This window comes from Antennarius striatus, chromosome 10, assembly GCF_040054535.1.
Source record: "Antennarius striatus isolate MH-2024 chromosome 10, ASM4005453v1, whole genome shotgun sequence".
Taxonomy (NCBI): Eukaryota; Metazoa; Chordata; class Actinopteri; order Lophiiformes; family Antennariidae; genus Antennarius; species Antennarius striatus.
The window spans coordinates 8,734,825-8,753,596 of NC_090785.1; the positions used below are offsets into that span (position 1 = coordinate 8,734,825).

The window sequence follows — 18,772 nt, forward strand, 5'->3', positions numbered from 1 at the left end:
TTAAAATACAGCTCCATAGAAACATCTCAAGAAAGGCATAGAAATCATGGTAGGGAACAGGGAGACCTGTTAGCAAAGTGCTCCTACACATCACTTCATTGTGCTCATGTCAAACAAATTTAAGGGAAGTTAAATTATCCCTGTTGTTGCTGAACTCTGAGCCTCCTGGACACTGTTGAAGCATCTGTGCTGAGCTGTGGGTCCTTCTTGTGGAAAAACATAGACACATACAGTATGTGTATGGGTGCAAATATGAGTAAAATGTATTTGTCTTGTATGAAAATGACTCACAAAAATGATAGACATCAGGCAGAACAGGGTGGATGGGAATGTGGCTGAAGGGTGATGTGTATGAGTGAGGCAACAATGGTGACAGTGAGGGAAGGGGGGAGGAGGACAATGTTTACGGGCGGGGGTTGATGGCGAGGCTAGTAAACTGCTTGTGAAATGAAAATGGCTCTTTAGAAGAAACCAAGACACTTGGGCACTGTGCTGGATCAATGTCTCTGATTTACCATCTGAAAGCCTGTCAGGGGGAAATAGAAGCAGAGGGTGGAAATACACGAAGAATGGAGGAGGAGGAGGAGGAGGAGGAGGAGGAGGAGGAGGAGGAGGAGGTCGGACAGACAGATGTTAGAGCTTAGAGGTAGAAGGGTTTTTTGATGAAAGGAGAAAGAGGAGGGACAAGGATAGAGTCCATCAAAGGGACAGTCTGAGGTGTGAATATCTGTCCGTCCATCCGCTTCCTTCTCTCAAATCACATCCTGGCTGACTTGCATTCTGATTTCCAGGCATGACACTGGCGCATGTCAGACGTCATGAAGGCCCTTGGTGACATTTTCATACCTATAGAAAGCAAGCAGGTCTGCATAGCCATCTCTATTGACCTTGCTAAAGCCTTCATCTCAGATGATCATAGGATGATTCTCTATGTAGATGCTCCACCATTGGTTTGCCCTCCACCTGCTATCACTGGTTTGGCAAGCTATCACATTAAGCATTTTCAGCAGCTGAAGACTTAAACCATCCTGTCAGCACCTCTTACCATCTCCAAAGGTTTGCCTAAGGGGTTCCATGTTGGGCCGAGACCTATTCTTTATTGACTTAAATAATGTACCCAAATAATGTACCCAAAACTGTTGGCAGTTCTCGGATCCTTCTATATGCTGATGACACCATCCTGTATTCAGCCTATAATCTATTGGCCCATCTCTCTAATATGCAACTTTTACTCTTCAACTAAGTTTCGTCTCTGTATATCAGTCTTTCCTCAACCTACATCTCTACGTTAATGTCAATTTTTAGACCAAAGGCATCATCTTCGATTGGAAAATTGATGGCTCCAGCACTCCTAAGATCAGTTGTGCCGATGGCCCGTCCTTGGACTGTCTCAATTTCTATTAATACTTTGATAACTGGCTGGATTCCTGTCTTGACTAAAGTCAAAACCAGACTGTGATTTGTTTGTTTTTTTGCTTTTTTTCTACAAGAAGCCTTAATTCTGGTCATGGTTGTAAAAAAGAACTGATTCTCAAACAGCTTACCTGGTAAAATGAAGGTCAAATAAATCAATGATTTGAGTGAAGGTAAGAGTGACTAGGTGCAAGTATGTAAAATGTATGCACACACACACACACACACACACACACACACACACACACACACACACACACACACACCAATGGCGTTTGAGGACGTCAGGTTAGACGTCTGGACAAGTGCGTTTTCCTTCACCCTCAAGATAGTCTGAGGGTGGGGGGGATTTTATTTTTATTGTGAGTGTTTTATGTATTAAAAGGGGCCGTGGTAATGAATTATAATCTTTAATGCAGAAACCGATCAATACCACCAAGAGAATAAATCAGCTTTTATTGAGAGCGTCAAACCCTCTTAATACACTGGGGGAGAGAGACAGAGTGCAAGAGGGAGGTGGAGCAGGAGAGAGGGGAGCGACGAGGACAAACTGTTTCAGGAGAAGAAACAGTCTCAAGTGAAGCAGAAAGAAAGGAGGAGGAGGAAGTAGAGAAGAGTGTGGACTACAGAGAGTTATAGATGAGCAGACTCACCTTTGGGTTAACCTCATTGAGTAAAAGCCTCCTGAAAGCCCCGAGATTCTGACAGCTTTGTGAGAAGGTGTGGTTGAAAGGTCAGCCGGTGTGTGTGCACACACTTCCTACTTGCTTATATAGTTGTATGGTCTTCCTGTCAATGATTCCACCAGGACGTCTGCTGCCTTGAGCTACGTTTTTATACCACTGCTTGTAGATGAAAGACCACCTCGCTTCTCCCTTGTGCCAAGCTGGGACCTCTACTGGGAGAAAATGCCCTAAAGCAGTCAATGAATTACAACTTTTTTGTATTCATTAGTACATATGCCAGACTTCAAAACAAGATTGGCTTGATTTGGATTCGGACAACGGTTGCTTAGATTCATTTCAGAGAAAAGCACCATGGCTGAAAATCAATCTAACGCACCTGTTAGGATTTAGGATGCCTGCCCTGTTCAGTTTATGGACTAAGTGGTTTCTAACTTGCAGGAGACTCCTTAGTAAGACATGGCCATTAAACTTTGATAGAGTAGGACTTATGAGTGGGAGAAAAAGATTGAGAAAGAGGAAATGGAAAATGCTAGGTTTAAAAAAAAGTTAGGATTTAGAGTTACAACCCTTAAATACTCAATAATAAAACAGATGAACAGACTCTAGGGATCCAACTGTAACATCAAGCGAGGCATCATTCAAGACTTCACACTCATTTTCTGCCAAGACTTCTCTCACCAATATTCTGGCTGATTTTTGTGTTGCCGGTGCTTGATCATAGGAATAAAATAAAGATTTCTACAGGCTTTTTCTTTTTTTAAGCTTTATGAATTTCCCGATGATGCTTTTATAACAGAGAAAAAAACAATTGTGGATTGAGAATTATAGACCTTACTGTCAACATTTTGTACTGTCTACGTGTCTGACAGTGTGTGATTGTTGCTTTGTACTCATAATAAGACTGTGACTGACTGGCAGAACCGATATCTCGCTATCACTCTGCTCCGCACTTATTTGGGCGTTTTTTTGCGCAGCCCCCGCCATGCATCACAATTCCACAAACACAATGTTCGGAGCCGGGAGAAGAGACCTGCTCTTGATTAATGTCGCCATGACAACTACATAATTCATGAATTGTATTAGCAATCCATTTGTCATTTGCAAATCATGATTCAGGATGTGTGTTTGGGGAGGGCCGGTTGGAGAGAAAGAGCTATGGTCTGCCATTTCCCTTAGTGTTATCTTCAGACACACACGCACGCACGCACACACACACACACACACACACACACACACACACACACACACACACACAAAAATACAACCCCAACTGGAAATGCTGACGTGTCCTCATCCAAATTTCGGAGGCAGTGGTTCTTCGGAAGCTGCCAGTCTCCTAAGAGGGCCCTTTTAGCATCATGATGAACTCTCTGGTCTGCACATTTGGGAAGCTGCATGCTAATTCACGGCTCTTCATCCAATCGTCTGTCTATTGGCAGAGGCCTCATCAGCCCTACACTCACACCATTTGGTGCAAAAGTGAGGGAAGGAGGATCCTCATTAAAACACTAACGCAGATCATTTGCTTTTATATCAATGAGTCGATTTTTACAGGAACTCTGAAATGAAACAGGACTTTCAACCGGATGGGAGACAGATTGTGTGTGTGTGTGGCGGGGATGCTTCTCCATATTTGTCCTGCTGTGCACACATCCCAACTAAGATGGTCAAAGCATTATCATTAGACTCCTGCCACACTAAATGAAAAAACCTGAAAATGTGCTTTTCATTCAGAACTCACTGTTTTAAGCACACATTTACAACATTTTATGAGTACCTGGTATTAGATGCACTTTCCTTTTCACTTTTTCCTATGTAATCAGTTCTCATTCTTTTTTAGACTCAGAGGAGATGATCATCAGGAATACAGGATTCTTTTGTTAAACTTACAAAGGTTTATACAAAATGAGAGGAAGCTCTTCAAGCTGATAAACAAAATAATACGATGAAGTGAGAGGCAATTATCAATTATCAGCTGTGAGGCTGGGTGGCTGCGTGTTGAAAGATATTGGGACATTGTTCTATAGAACAAACCAAAAAATGTGAATATAATAAAGAGAGCCTCTGGATTGAAGGATGGCCCCAAAGTTCTACTGATTTAAATAAACACAATGCAGAATCATTTAACTATACAGGCTATAATCAAGAAAACCACACCAGAATATCACATCCGCAGGCATCTTCTTATCTGACATAGAGCTTGTTGAGTAGTGATTACTGTAGTTACAAAACTGATTTGCTTACGGCCAGATCATAGTTTGTATTCATGCAAAAGTTGCTCAGGGAAAACAGGATCAATAAACAATACTTTTTCCAAAACAAAAAAAGAAACGAGCTGAAACCTCAAATTAGTGAACGAAAGATAAATAGAGAAAATTTTATTCAGCTTTATTGTAATGTTTGAAATAATGAATGGTCATGGGAAAAGAAGTCAAAATATATTAATTGATGTATTCAGCTTTAGTTTGGATTATTGTGATGACCCTTATTGTTAGTCAGCAGAGTCTGTGGGATGTTTCCTGATCAGTGCCTCTGGCAACACCGAGGCCCAGCGGATCCAGATTATAAATCTAGGCTTTATTGCTCATTCATTCGTTTATTCTCCTGTTTAGTCTCCCGATACACACACACACACACACACACACACACACACACACACACACACACACACACACACACACACACACACACACACACACACACACACACACACACACACACACACACACACACACACACACACACACACACAATTCACAAGACGAACGTCACTCAAGAGTCAAATATGTTAAAAAAAAATCTGAAAAAATTGTCACACGACCAAAACATACATAAATATATATTTTTAATTGACTGGATTGATATTTTCTCAGAGATTTGGGTTGTTGTCACCTAAGGATTGATTGTCTGGAATACAATCTATACTAATACTAATTTTAAGCACACAATTATTATATCAAAAATAATGCCATCTGTATTTTGGGCGAGAAAGGACCATACACAATGCAAAGCATTTAGCAAGTTTGAAATGAAAAAACACATCGATTTCTAAAAATTGTAACAAACAACCACCATTATTTGCTATTTCCCCTGTTTTCTATTAGTAAACACACAAAGAAACATCTTTCTCATTCCATTTTCCCCTCCTTGCTTGTGTCGTGATCCTCTGTGACGCTCTCCTGATTGGTCGGTGGGGCTTTTTCTGCCTTGGCTAGACTTGCATCTCCTTTCGCTCCCTCCCACAGGACAGTGGAGGTGTTATTGTTGGAGCGCAGCCTCAGGCGGGTCACTGGTTTGCGGTCACCTGGACTGAAGGATTGAGAAACCCCAGAGCCCCCTTTCGCCAACCCAATCCCCCAACCGTGACGGGATCCCAGCTTACGACGGCCCCCGGAGCCAGAGCGCGTCACTGAATTCACAGGAACAGAGACGTCTGGTTCAGCCTTTCTTGTGGGAGATGGAGAGACTGGAGCACTGCGGGGGTCTGAATCTGTATGAAATTAATTTGAGCTCATTATATAAATTTCATGTGCATACAAAGCCTGCTGTGGTAATATAATATTTATAATCAGTAAATTATTGACTTATTTGTATAATCAGCATAAAATGCTGAGAATGATGAAACAAATGCATATAGAACCTTGTAAGTTCAATGCTGCTGAAGAACACATTTTTAGGATTTATCTATGAAATAAGTGCTTATAAAAATGGACAGCACTCACAGCACAAGCATCACTCAAAGCAGCTCAGTTCCTAAATTATACCAGTGAACCTAAAAAAAGAGTCCCACTAACCCTCTGAATATGACTACATGACCATGAAAATCCACCCCAACAATCCTGATTTTCATTAGAGCCATTAATAGTTTAACAGATATTCAAGAACATAATTCACTCATGGTGATGAGATCTATATCAGCAGCTTTCAAAGATTTTCATTCATTCATTCATTGTCTTGAAGGCCAATCGGTAATCATCTCGTCTTCAGCTGCTTATCTGGATCCAGGTCATGGATTTACACTGAAGCCTGTCCCAGCTCATTACAGGCGGAGACAAGTCGACAGTTTATCATGGGGTCTCGAGCAGACAGACAAGCACCCATTCACACTCAGTCAGAGGTTCGATTTAGAGTGACCAATTCATCTATGCTGCTTGTTTTTGATGGTAGACAGAATCTGGAGAGAACCCACCCAAATACCAGGAGAGCATGCAAACTCCACACAGAAAGGATCAGATTAAATACCTCACTTTCTGCTCCAATCTGATCTTTGATGCAAGTCTTGCCTTATTATTTATCTCACTCTACCAAATTGCAATGAGCCCAATAACATCTGGATCAGATCTGGAATATTTGTATCCAGATCAAACTTTGATATGTGGTAGATTTGATGGTGATCTCAAATGTAGCTTTTTTTTATCGAAGTGCTGTGGACATCATCTGAGGTGGAAACAAGCATTCTGTAATTCCCTCTATCCCACAATGATAATAAATCCATTAAATAAGTTTAGTATGATGATGCACCAGATCATCATTAAAATCTAATGGACTACCTCACCAAAAATATCAACATGTGCTCATAACCTGTAGGTTATGCTGCTAACATACAGACCAGAGAACTATAGGACGCACTGATCAAGACTGTTATACAAACCCTGTATTTATTCATTTTTATTCCGATGGTTTGGGTCCCTTCTTTGAGGGATGTGCCACTTGAATACATTATGTTCCGTAAAGGTGATCCCATGATGAACAGCAGGGCTGCGGCTACATATTGATGCTGGCCCACAGACCCACACCGGAGGCGGCTCTGAGTCGATAAGCCGTTAGCTCAGCTACAACAAAAAGATGGAGTGTCTAGCAGAAGCTGATCGAGGCGGCTTAGCTCTGACTACCAGTCCCTGGACGGTGTTTGCTCCATGCTGTCGTCTCATGCCTGTCCTATTTATGTATGCACTTTAAATTTACATTAGCAAATACAGTCTACTGTGTATATGCACAACCATTTCTACACTGTAATTCCTCTACAGTAACGACTGCATGAAATGTATTCATGATTAACGCATTTTAAATGTTTCCCCTTTCATAATTAAATTAAAGGGAACAGTAATTAAACTCAGCTTCATGGTATAAAGATAAATACTGTTTAATACACGCCCCATCAACAGGTGTGCAAGAGAATGAAATAATACCATACACTGCGAGCAGCAACGTAAAAAAAAAAGCATAATTTAAACAAAATGACACCCCTTCAAGACAAAGGCCACCAATCATGTAATTAATTTGGAGCATTTACACGGGGGCGTGATTTGTGTTGTTGTTATATGTATTGGCTACAGTCATGTTTAACGTATTAGATTAGAAACTGGATTAATTTTCTGCTCCATCCTTTCATTGAATGCTTGGATCTCTCTTTAGGATTTGTCTTCTTGTTAAGGAGGAGAAAGAGCTGCCAGCTTTTGTCCTGACACATTTTAGGAAAGCCAGGATTTAGGTGGAATAATAGAAAAACACAATGACGGAAAAAAGAAATTAGATCGGGATACTAACAGTGGGTCAAATGGAGAGAGAGAGAAAATATCCCCCTAAATGCTGGATGGGGCTTAAATACCGGCTTTTAAAATGTCTGCAGGGACTTTTTCTCCTATCACAGCCAGTAAATTCATTCACCAGTCAATGTGCATAAAAACAGAGTGAAGCCTCGCAAATCTTTTCCTTTCAATGTGTGGGTAGCAGAGAAAGTCCACCTCAGACACTTGTGACACTTTGCACAGAGACATCTAAGGAGAAGAAAGTGGTATCAAAGCTGACCACACTTAGTAGTCATGAGATGATTTGTATGCATGCCTGTAGCCTCGCTTGATGGCTTGAGAATGTGAGCGTGTCTTTGTGAAAACCAATTGGCTGTTGTTTGTGTGTGTGTGTGTGTGTGTGTGCGTGCGTGCGTGCGTTTGTGCGTGCGTGCGCGTGCGTGTGTGTGTACGTGTGGGCTCACCAGAGTGAGTTGTGTGTGTGTCTGGTGTAAATTCAGCGCTGTCGGCCAGGTTTTCCACACTGCCCAAGGCAGTGAAGAGGGCACGTCCCTCTCTTCCTCCTCCTCGGGGTTTGATTAGCTTCTTCATTCTATCAGCAATCCAGTTGGATTTCCTCGGAGGACAGAAAGGACAGGGACCATTTACAAATAGGCATGAGCCAGAAGGTGTGTGTGTGTGTGTGTGTGTGTGTGTGCGTGCGTGCGTGCGTGCGTGTGTGTGTGTATTAATGTGAGTGTGAGTGTGTGTGTGTGTGAGAGAGAGAGAGAGAGAGAGAGCGAGAGAGAGAGAACATCAGGATCATGCCAAATGTGAGAATGGCTGCATCTTGTTCTCAATAATTAATTGTGTTTGCTTCCTGACATGAAAATTCACAAAAAAGGTGCCAACTGTCATTTTTTTATGGAAAAATAAGCACATTTTGACACATCAATGGTATCAATTTGGCAATGTTATAATTAAAATGTCATTACCATATTAATTTGTAACACTGGGAGCAAAATGCACTGTGTGGCACTCGTGAACGATTCCATCACAACTACTCATTATTTAAAGATAATTTTGGTACAAAGTGCCTGACAGCTCGCCAATTCAAAACAGGTATATTTCCTCCAAGGGAAATAGTGCGTTCTGCTGAAGTGACAACAAGTTACGGACTGATGGCTGCACCTCGACAACAAAACATTCTCAACAATATAACTTCAGTTTATTTTATTCTCGTGTACTGGATCATCTCTAGAATGAAGACTTCATTAGATTAGCATTATAGTGACCTTTATAAAGTACCGCCTTCCCTTTCTTGCACCAGGGTGCAGAAAATTTATGAAACCGGAGGTTTTAGAGCAAGAGAAAATTCAATGACGGCAAAATGAATTTAAATGATGATAAAGCTATATATCAAAACGGGAAGACAAACAGCACAAGTGTTAGCCTCCTCCTAATACAGAACATAAGCCATCATCCATTTGGGGAGCTGCTGACCACTCTTACTATAATGAAAAAATATACAATTGAGACGTTTCATTACTTTTTATTGCACTGTAAGCTCAAATCCTTTGTGACTTTGAACTGTTTTTGTGTATAAACACAGACTCTAACTTTACCCTATCTAATAAATCATTTCCTCTGTATGTATTTGTATTAGTATACAATACTTGTTTTTGCTGCCTGGAGATGGTATGCTGGGCTCGAGGACTCTGTACTGATCCATGATCTTTTCCACTAGTTTCTGCTTCTCCCGGCGGAGCTCGTTCAGCTTCTCCCTGAGGGAAATCAAAGGAAGCATCAGAACAAAACAGCAAAGACGAAGACGAAAGAAAAAACGAACTGAGCCGGGAGACCTGCTTTATTAATTTCATACATTTATTATCCATGCAAGATCATCCTAGTGTGTATGTAACATAGCTCACAGTGTATGATCCAGCTGCTCAGAAACCAGCCTGCTGTGCCGTTTGAAATGGATTTCTTTTTAAAGCAGAAGATCAGAATTGATGCCGCATGAGGAGTTTAATGCACATGTGCTGCTAGCGAGTAGAGCGTTCTGGTCTGGAGGAGCAACGTGGACAAACATAAAGGAGGTCGGTGTTGAAAAATAGCCTGCATGTTCAGCAAACCTGAGCTGAATGAAACATAAAACACAACCAGTGACGGCATGGACCGACTGTTGATCGCTCAAACACAGCTGTGAACTGAAAGTCATTTCAGTCATTTTCAAAGCTTGTGTACATTTTGTGTAGTGCTCACTGCTCGACTCAGGGAAAATCAATATAAGCTGGATGGGCATACAGTCAATCCACCTCTGAAACATACCAACATGTCAGCACGAATTTGAGAGAACACTAAATTGAATTTAAAATACTGCATGGAACACTTTGACTGTAAGGTCACACAATACATTAAGGTGAATATGTTTTGGTTCATTTCTATTTCTTTTTTTTCTCTTTAACACTCAATGACATTTGTCAGTCTGCTTTTTGATTCCTAGGTCTTACTGCACAATAACTTATGTCAAATTTACTGACTAGATTTAGCGTGTTAGAAAATTAACATAAGCATTAAGCTCCAAGCCTCAAGGACGTCAGGTTTGCGTTGGACTAATCATCATGTTTTAATTATTTTGACTGTCTTGTTAGACATATTGGATATTTTCCAATTTTATATCGAGACTTTTGGCAATGCTTATTTTCTTGTCAGTCTGATCTATTCGGTATTACCTGAAAATCATCCTAATTCTGTACGTGTATCAACAACAGACCCGAGGATTTGGCAGCAGAGCAATAAAAATCTAATTAAATAAGCTTAAGGTTTGATGAAGTACTCTTGGAGGCAACGCTTGTAGGGGTTCCTCATATATTTGCTCGATGAATTTCCCCCAAAATTAGTTTGGAAGTGCAGAGTGGCTGCATCATTTGATGAGCATCCCTCACAACAAAAAGTGGTTTGTGGATCAAATTATCTAAACTTCTTCAGGGAAAATACAGAAATGAGACGAGGACGGGAGCCCAGATGTCTGTGACGCATGCGGAGTCTAAATAAAGGGGCATCCGGGGGAGATTATGCTAAAACTAAAATTAAAATGTCATTAATTTGTTGTTTTTCAGACTGGACCTGTGATGTAAGCATTCAACTTTTCCTCTATGAGATTGTGTTCCCTTTTTCTGCTGAATGAGATACAGATATATGTAAACACAAAACAGTCCTCAGCTTCCTCTACCCCATTTTTTGTTGCTCCTTCCAAGCAAGACAACCTCCTGGCAATGATATAATAACATCTGTCCCCATCAGAATTAGAATAATAAAGGATTCTGATTCTGATTCATCCTCTCTTTTAACACAGTTTGGATTCATAAATCGATGTTATTGTGGATTAGTGCTCTGATATAATTCCTGGTTAACCACATCCCAGTTAACCTGGCTCAGGAGACAGACCCCTACTTCCTACCCAAGAAACCTGAGCTGTAAGAATAAACACGCCGGTATGAATAAGCTGCTCTAAAATCCTTTGATTGTGAACCGTAATGCTTCATCAGATGAGTCTGAAAGGAAAAGGGCTGATCAGGGAACACAAAACCTTTTTGTACTCAGCGGTGGTTTTAAGAGCCCTGCTGTTTTTTTCACTCCATCATTTTTATTCCTTACAAGGACAATTTTCTCTGAATACTAATTCATGACTAAAAAGCAGGCTTTATTCAAATAGTATGCTTCAATAATAGTCATATTTTGCACTGAAGAATCAAACTGTCTGAAGGTCTGCCTCCAGAGCACATCAAAAGTGCTTAACATTAACCTTGATATTAACCTTTCTCATCTTAACCTGACATCATTTCCGCTGTGCCTGTCGCCAGCACGCCCTTTTATTAGTGTTATTTTTGAAAACCACATGTATATTTAAACTAAAAGTGCACCCCAGAAATCTTAAATCTACATTATTTTGTTGTTTTTTTATGCTTGGAGGCAGCACAAGATGTAAAAACAGCAATGACATCTCACCACCTTTCAATTTTATTGTGTGAACTTGGAAAATAGCTGTTAAATTTCAAAGCAGACAAATGAAAGCATTAGTATTCATTTGAAATCATGTTTCTGGCTGTGCGATTTATCTGGAGCTAATATTTACTCTTCTCATCATTCTTTTGCCTTTTCAGCCTCTAAATCTTCTGCCACGATCGTCGTCGTCCCTGTAATTCGGTGATGGTGAGGTAGCACACAGACAACGTTTAGAGGGTATCGCTGGAAACGGATGTCAGCTGCATCTGAAAATGATGATGATGAGAACCAATGCAATAAATCCTTGGACCGTAAAAACAAAACAGTGGGCTTAAAGACCCTAAATAAAAGACCCTAAATGGCTCTGCAGAAGCAGCAGAGTCAGGTGTGACATCACTAAATGCCACACGACACTTAATCCATTCTCAATGTAGAAATGTTGATGAGTGGAGCTTTGTCTGCTCCCCCAGTGAGACCAAAACCCAGGTCATGTATTCTGTAGTTGATGCTCTAGTGTTTTATGTTAGTTTATTTTCTTCTGTTTAAATTTATTGTTACTCACAAAAACAAACTGTGTGTATCCTCCAACTCAAATAATTGTTTTGAGTGCAACTCCTTCGAACCCCTTCAGCAGAATAGCCAATTTAAAATGTGTATTTTTGAACCTCCGTTGTTTTTAATTATTTCCTAGTTTGAGTCTCCTTCTTACCTTTTTCTGGAATTTAAATTTCAGATGTTTGGGGTTTCTGTTACGTCCGTCCTCTAGGAATGCATTCCAGTGGGTTACAGGCTACGTTTGGTGTCTGTGAAACTGACCTGTTCACTGGCAGAAGTGGCTCCACAGACCAAGTGTGAGACTCATGGTTGCTGGTTTAAAGCTCAAAATAAAAGCTCTACATGTTTGGAAGATCATTTTAAAACCCTGGTTCAGACACAATAAAGATGGCTGAAAATGTAAAGAAAATCATCATTTCAACAATCTGCAAATTTTTAAATGCTATTGAAAACAGCACAATGACAACATATTAATTTCACATTTTTTTGACACTTTTTTGTTGTTTTTTAATGCATAACATTTTAAGAATTTAAATGTCACGTCACCTTATCAAGCAACACGTCAGTGTTGCTTGATATACTACTTGAGAGCTTATCCTATTGTGTTGTACATTTAAAAGACTTGATGCTGACCTCACTTTGACAATAAGCGTGTTTACAGATAACGTTCAGTAACGCGGATGAAGAAGGATTGTATAATCAACGCTAACTACGGCATGCAAGACAGCTTTCTTAGTGTGTTTATCACACATAAATATTGGTATCCCAGTTTAGTATCAAATGATTTCTACCTTTCATGATGGAACTGCTCTCATGAAATTTAAAAAAAAAAATTACAAAATTCAATACATCCAGATATAGCTAAATCATACACACACATACATACATACATACGTGTGTGTGTGCGTGTGTGTGTGTGTGTGTGTGTGTGTGTGTGTGTGTGTGTGTGTGTGTGTGTGTGTGTACTGTACATAGTATATAAAATATATTGTACACAATATTTTGTTTTTATGTTCTGTAATTATTTCTCGTAAGCCTCAGTGAAGAGTACTTTCGTATTGAGTAGTAATGGCATTTGAAACACTTCGAATGGTGCTTATAAATTGAAATTACTGAACCAATTGTGTTTGTATGTTAAGAAATACCTGTATATACACACTCACTGTATTGAAATCATTGCTTAAAATATCTGTTGCCATTGTTGCCAGACTTCTTTTGATGGTGGATTTTTTTTTTTTACCACACATGCATAGTTTTATTGAACAAACTCCAATCAGCTGTTTTTTTTCTGTCACCGCCTCAGGATTACTCTCAGTTAGTTTTCTGCCTCGTGAAACAGCATTAATATCATCAATACGTGTGTGTGTGTGTGCATGCGTGCATTCATGCACATGTGTGTGCGTGTGCGTGTGTGTGTATATACTCACTGGTACTCCCTCTGCTGTGAGTAGTGCTGGTCACGGGACTCCAGGCTCTGCTCCAGTAAGGTCCGGTTCTCCTTCAGCAGACTCTGGTTCTGTTCCGCTAAATGACGGTTCTCCTCCTCCATGTTCCCCTTCAGCTGGGTCAGCAGCTACACACATAAGATCACCACTATCAGTTTAAAGGAGTTGGTAAGATCAAAAGTACACTCGTTTTCATCCATGTGCATCTCATAGTTTAATTAGCCATTAAAGTTGCGTCAAGTAAAGTCATGTCACACAACCCAAGATCACAAACAAAAAATTTTTGCCTTAAGGTCTTTTACAATCTACAAAGCATGACAGCCTCTATTTTTAGACCATTTGGTTCCAAGCCGGAGTTATCGGCTTATTGTTGTGTGCCGCCGTATCAGATTCAGTAAAAAGATTTTAATTTTGGGTTGGCAAACTTAATTTTGTCTGGTTTTCATGACATGAGCCATAAAGGGGGATCTCTGTGGAAGGTGACAAGTGTATTTGGTTGATTATCACAACATCGGTATTGAGAAATAATATTTGCTCAACTCATGCCAGAAATGAAAAATTATGTTATTTAAAGTTATTTCATTTCTTGCTGTGGAGTGTGTGGACGACTACATCCAGTCACTGAGCACTTACAGCTTATTTAAGTGTAAGGAAATCCCATCTTGTTTGATCTAGTTGGATCATTAGGATTTTTAAACTGATTGCAGAGACATGGACTGCTGAGGGGCTGGATTGACTTTTATTATGAGAGCCAGTCGAGTATTGTGCTGTCATTTCAAAAGCTTGTCTCTCTCTATTTAATACAAGAGAGAGAGAGAGACTCAAGTCAAGCAGGAATGTTCAACTCTCCCTCTGGTATTTATCACACTTGTGGTTTTTGATTATTTTAGCATCAATAGGAAACTCATTTCCAGCAATGAAATTAAGTGGCTTCATCTGACGTCTGCAATGCACAAATGGAAACTGGTGTAATTGTTAAAACTCCATGTTAAAGCTAATAACGTAAGAGCCAATAAGGTAATAACAGCAAATAACAATGCATTTGCCCGTTTTTTAAAATTAAAAGGCCAATAGCGTAATAACTTTTGGCCAGTATCATAATAATTTCTTACTAAACCTAACACTAACCCAAACCCCTTATTACTACCTTATTATTAGCCAAAAGTTATTGGTTCTGGGCTTTTAGTATGTTATTGGTTGATTACATTTCAAAAACGGGCAAATATTTTACATTATGTTTCTGTACACCCGAATGTAGGGAAAGACAGACAGACAGATGACCCAAAAATATCACAATGCCTCTGAATCTGTCCACTGTCTCTTTTGGGCGGCTGATTCCAGCTCTGCTTATTTCTCCTCGTCTGAACTGGTGTTTCAATGTAATGAGGCAAATTTAACGTGGGGCATCAGACAGAGAGGTGGGATATGGTTTTACACATAACATGTCCTACAGTTCAGCTGGGGATGTAGCTATTATAAGATCAGTAAAGTTATTTTTAGAGTGAGGGAAAATCCTCTCTAGAGTTCTTCATCCACCTTTCAATAACAGACTAGTCAATAATAAACACTGCAGAGAACCATAAAGCCCCAGTTTGTGTGGTTTTAGTTGACGGTGGTGCACACACACAGCTCAAACATCAGAAACTGTGTTTTGTTTCTGAAATACACAAAATGAATATCCAGGTCTTCCAATTTTGGTGTTCAGGTCTCTCTGACTGAGTCTGGGATTTCACTGGTAGATCTTTGTTTTGAATAAAGTCAGCCGGACTTGTAGGAAAAGTTCTGAATTCTCAGAATTGAAGAATAAGAGGCGAAATGTCTTCAAGGTTTTCCGACAAGTCCATTTCACTTTATTCAGCACTGAGATGTGCCTTGACCTGGATGACTGAGAATCCTCACTGACATCTGCACTGGTTGTTTTGTTCAACACCCGCAGCATCGCACAGCAGCTGAAATAATGAAATGAAATTTAAATTGAGAAAGTGATGTTTTGCTCACATGGTGCAGCAGCCATAGGTCAGCTGTTGGACACAAGATTCCAGGTTTACATGGTGGAATTGTTTATAATAAATAACCCCTACAGCATGAACTCCAACAGAAGACATTTCTATTTAATGTCTGTATGAAAACTTTATCCATACCCACCACTGGTTTAGCTCCACTGAAACAAACATCGTTAAAAAAACAAGGCTTTTTTTTTTTAAATCAAGGATTTTGATTTCAAGTAACTCACAATTTTATAAGTTTTTCAAATTTATTCCGATGCTGCTGCGATGCTAAAATCACTGAATGGTCTGGCCACTGCTGCAACTGTTGTGTATGTTACAGTTTTACTGGGAAGAGATAACTAATAGAGAGGTTGTAATTAATATGCACTCCATAAATCAGAGTCTATTACAGATGCTCACAGTTTTCGCTTTGGATTTGCCAATTATTTTTGTCTTCTTAGCCAAAGATCCTGTCCAATCTGGCCCCATCAGTTAGCGTAGCTGCTGCAAAAGGTTAATTGTAAGACCACGCTGACTCCAGCTGTACTTTTGATCTCCTCCTCTCCATTTTCCCTTCTTACAAAACAATATAATGAAAAGGAAAAGGAAAAGGAAAAGGACTGAACATCTGTGTGAAATTTCAACAATATAGCATTTTGATTAGGCTGTTTTTTGATTTTTAGAAGCGTTTTGAATTAGAGAACATTTAAACTACAAGAAATAGAAAGAAATAGAAAAGAAATGCTGCCTACTGTGACAAGTGGTGCATTAGCCATTAGCATTAATCTGCTACTAGTTTGGCATTTAAAAGAATGGCTCTATATCTTGGAAAGTAAGTTCATTTATTTTCTTGCCAAGAGTTAAATGAGAAAATCAATGCCATTCTCATCTCTGAATGGTAAATATGAAGCTACTCAAAGTTAATGATTTGCAATTAGCTAAGCAGAATGACTGAGAGTGGAGTGGAATCTGCTAAACTGCTTCTATCTAAATGTAACAAACCCCCTGCCAACACCTGATTAACACGATGTATTTCCTTTGTTTAATTTGAGCAAAAACTCAAAAAGTATTCTGTGCTAAACTATTTCTGGCAGGCTGTGGTAACTTCCTGGAGTCTCTTTTGATCGTCAGCCAACAAAAAAAAAAGGCTGGCACATAAATCACTTGTAAAACTCCACAAATATGATAAATGTGTTAATTTGAGAGTTTTAGAGGTGTTGGTTAGAGAAATGTTATATTTGGAGAGAAAAAATCTATTTCACCCTCATCCAGTCCATCAGATGTTAAATTAATCTGACTCCAGCTTCACTGCACAGACATATGGTCATGACAATTGTGCAACAAGAGAATGTCAAAGCTCACATATGTCACAAATCATGTTTTGACTTTGTGTATCTGCTCATTGCTCTGCACATACTGTATGTCTGAACACCAACATGGTGTACCAGGCTTCTTGTGTTCATGAGCAGCTGGATGAAGTAGCAGACGGTAAAATCTGCTGCTTAACTTCTTAAACTCTGTACTGGAAGCAATTTTCTACTTGCTCTGGGGACAATTTGTTAAAATATTTAATGCATGTTTGACAGCACTGCATGGAAACTTTAGCTGTTCTGAAGGCAGATATGCTCATACTATTTATTAGCTAATTGATATTCAGTTGCTGTGTAGACAAAGATACATGAGACCTTCAAGGGCTTTAAAAACACCTTAATATTTTACTTCTTTTTGAAAACCTTTTCAGAGTTTCAACATTCGGAAAAATCAGAGATCAGGCCACCGGCTTGCTGCAGGCTGTTCTGGGATACAGCAACCTCCCATGATGTGGACTTGCTATGACTGCAGATTGAGCGGAATGATATCACATGGTGGTTGTTCTAATCCAGGAGGAGGAGGTTTACTACTGTCACAAATACTACTGGATAGGTCTGAAGACACTGGTTCAGTAGTTTGTGTAATTGAGAATCGGCATTGAAAATGTTATATTAGCCCAATCCTCCCATCAAGTTTATTGGTGGGAGGCTACAGATGAATACATAACCTGCTTAGTAGACATGATTAGCACAGTGGTTTAGTCTTTTAATCCCTTGATTGCATTTTTGATATGTCAAGCTATAGTTGGCTTTAAATCAAGTACTATTGGAAATCAGCCATGCACTGCTGGCCACTAATGATATGATAGTTGATGCTCTCTGACCACAACTATGTAAAATACTCTCTTCAAGTCAGGAAGTAATAAATTTGGTTTAATTGCCCAATAATATATTACGTAAATCTGTTTAAATCCTGTTTTTGCATGTCAATGGTCCAACACAACCATGTATTTGCACATGTGGGTATGTGGGTCTGGTTAATACCTGGTACTGACTGGTGAGGCGAGCGCTGCTAAGGTCCAGGCTCTGATTGGTTTCCCTCAGGGCACTGAGTTCCCCCTCCAGTCGCATCCGTTCCAGCTGGGTGGCGCTCAGCTCCCCCCTCAGAACAGAGCCCTGAGCGAGCAGCTCCGCCTGCAACGCCAACCAGTCCGTCTGTTGGGCCTGCAGCCTGCAACACCAACATGCAAGGGCTATATTTGTCACTGCCGCTGTGATGTGGCCTGTATCGCGCCACTGTAGGTATCATTGTTTGGTATGTCCTCTCACTGAAACCCATCATCATCCCACAGAATGACTGGTTTCCACAAAGTAAGATAAGAACCCACAGGACAAGCTGACATTTTCTCAAACAAAATGGTTGAAGAATGTGGTGCAGGGGCACTCAGACCACTGCAAGATATCACATTTGTTTAATTTTGTAATGAGAAGTCTAATGAGATTAAACTCTTAATGATCACTGTGGGCATTAGTGGGTAATATCCAGTAATATACTTTCAGGCATTTTATGTTCCTAGTGTGGATTCAAAGTGTTCTGAATTAAAACAATTTCATACAAGTTCAAACTGAAACAGATTGTAGTATGATCCAAACATACGCTAGTACAATTGTGTTCATTATTTGATCTGTTTTCCATTAATAGTACAACTGTTTCATGCATGAAGTGTTACTAATAGTAAAAGAAAAAGCTTTTATTACAAGAGCCCTCAGTGACATTTTAAAATTTTATGTTTCATAAAAATAACAGGCCAAAGTCAAAGATGTGTAGCCCTCCACCAGGACAAACATAGATCCCTCCAG

The 18,772-nt window shown here is 39.8% G+C and overlaps 1 protein-coding gene across 3 annotated transcripts in view; it reads right to left on the reverse strand.

The window, feature by feature from the left end:
- Positions 1–4,927: 4,927 nt before the first annotated feature.
- The window catches only part of ccdc88b (coiled-coil domain containing 88B), a 46,541-nt gene continuing 32,696 nt past the window's right edge, over positions 4,928–18,772 (reverse strand). The window contains exons 24-28 of one of the 3 annotated variants that reach the window (XM_068325086.1): positions 17,957–18,143; positions 13,597–13,742; positions 9,283–9,390; positions 8,092–8,243; positions 4,928–5,589 (exon numbers count right to left, since the gene is read on the reverse strand). In XM_068325086.1, the coding sequence (XP_068181187.1) occupies positions 5,228–5,589; positions 8,092–8,243; positions 9,283–9,390; positions 13,597–13,742; positions 17,957–18,143 (955 nt within the window). In that variant the 3' untranslated portion in view covers positions 4,928–5,227. Of the gene's footprint in view, positions 5,590–8,091; positions 8,244–9,282; positions 9,391–11,745; positions 12,561–13,596; positions 13,743–17,956; positions 18,144–18,772 lie in introns of those variants that run through there. The other 2 variants (XR_011037160.1, XM_068325087.1) reach the window with 2 other exon arrangements.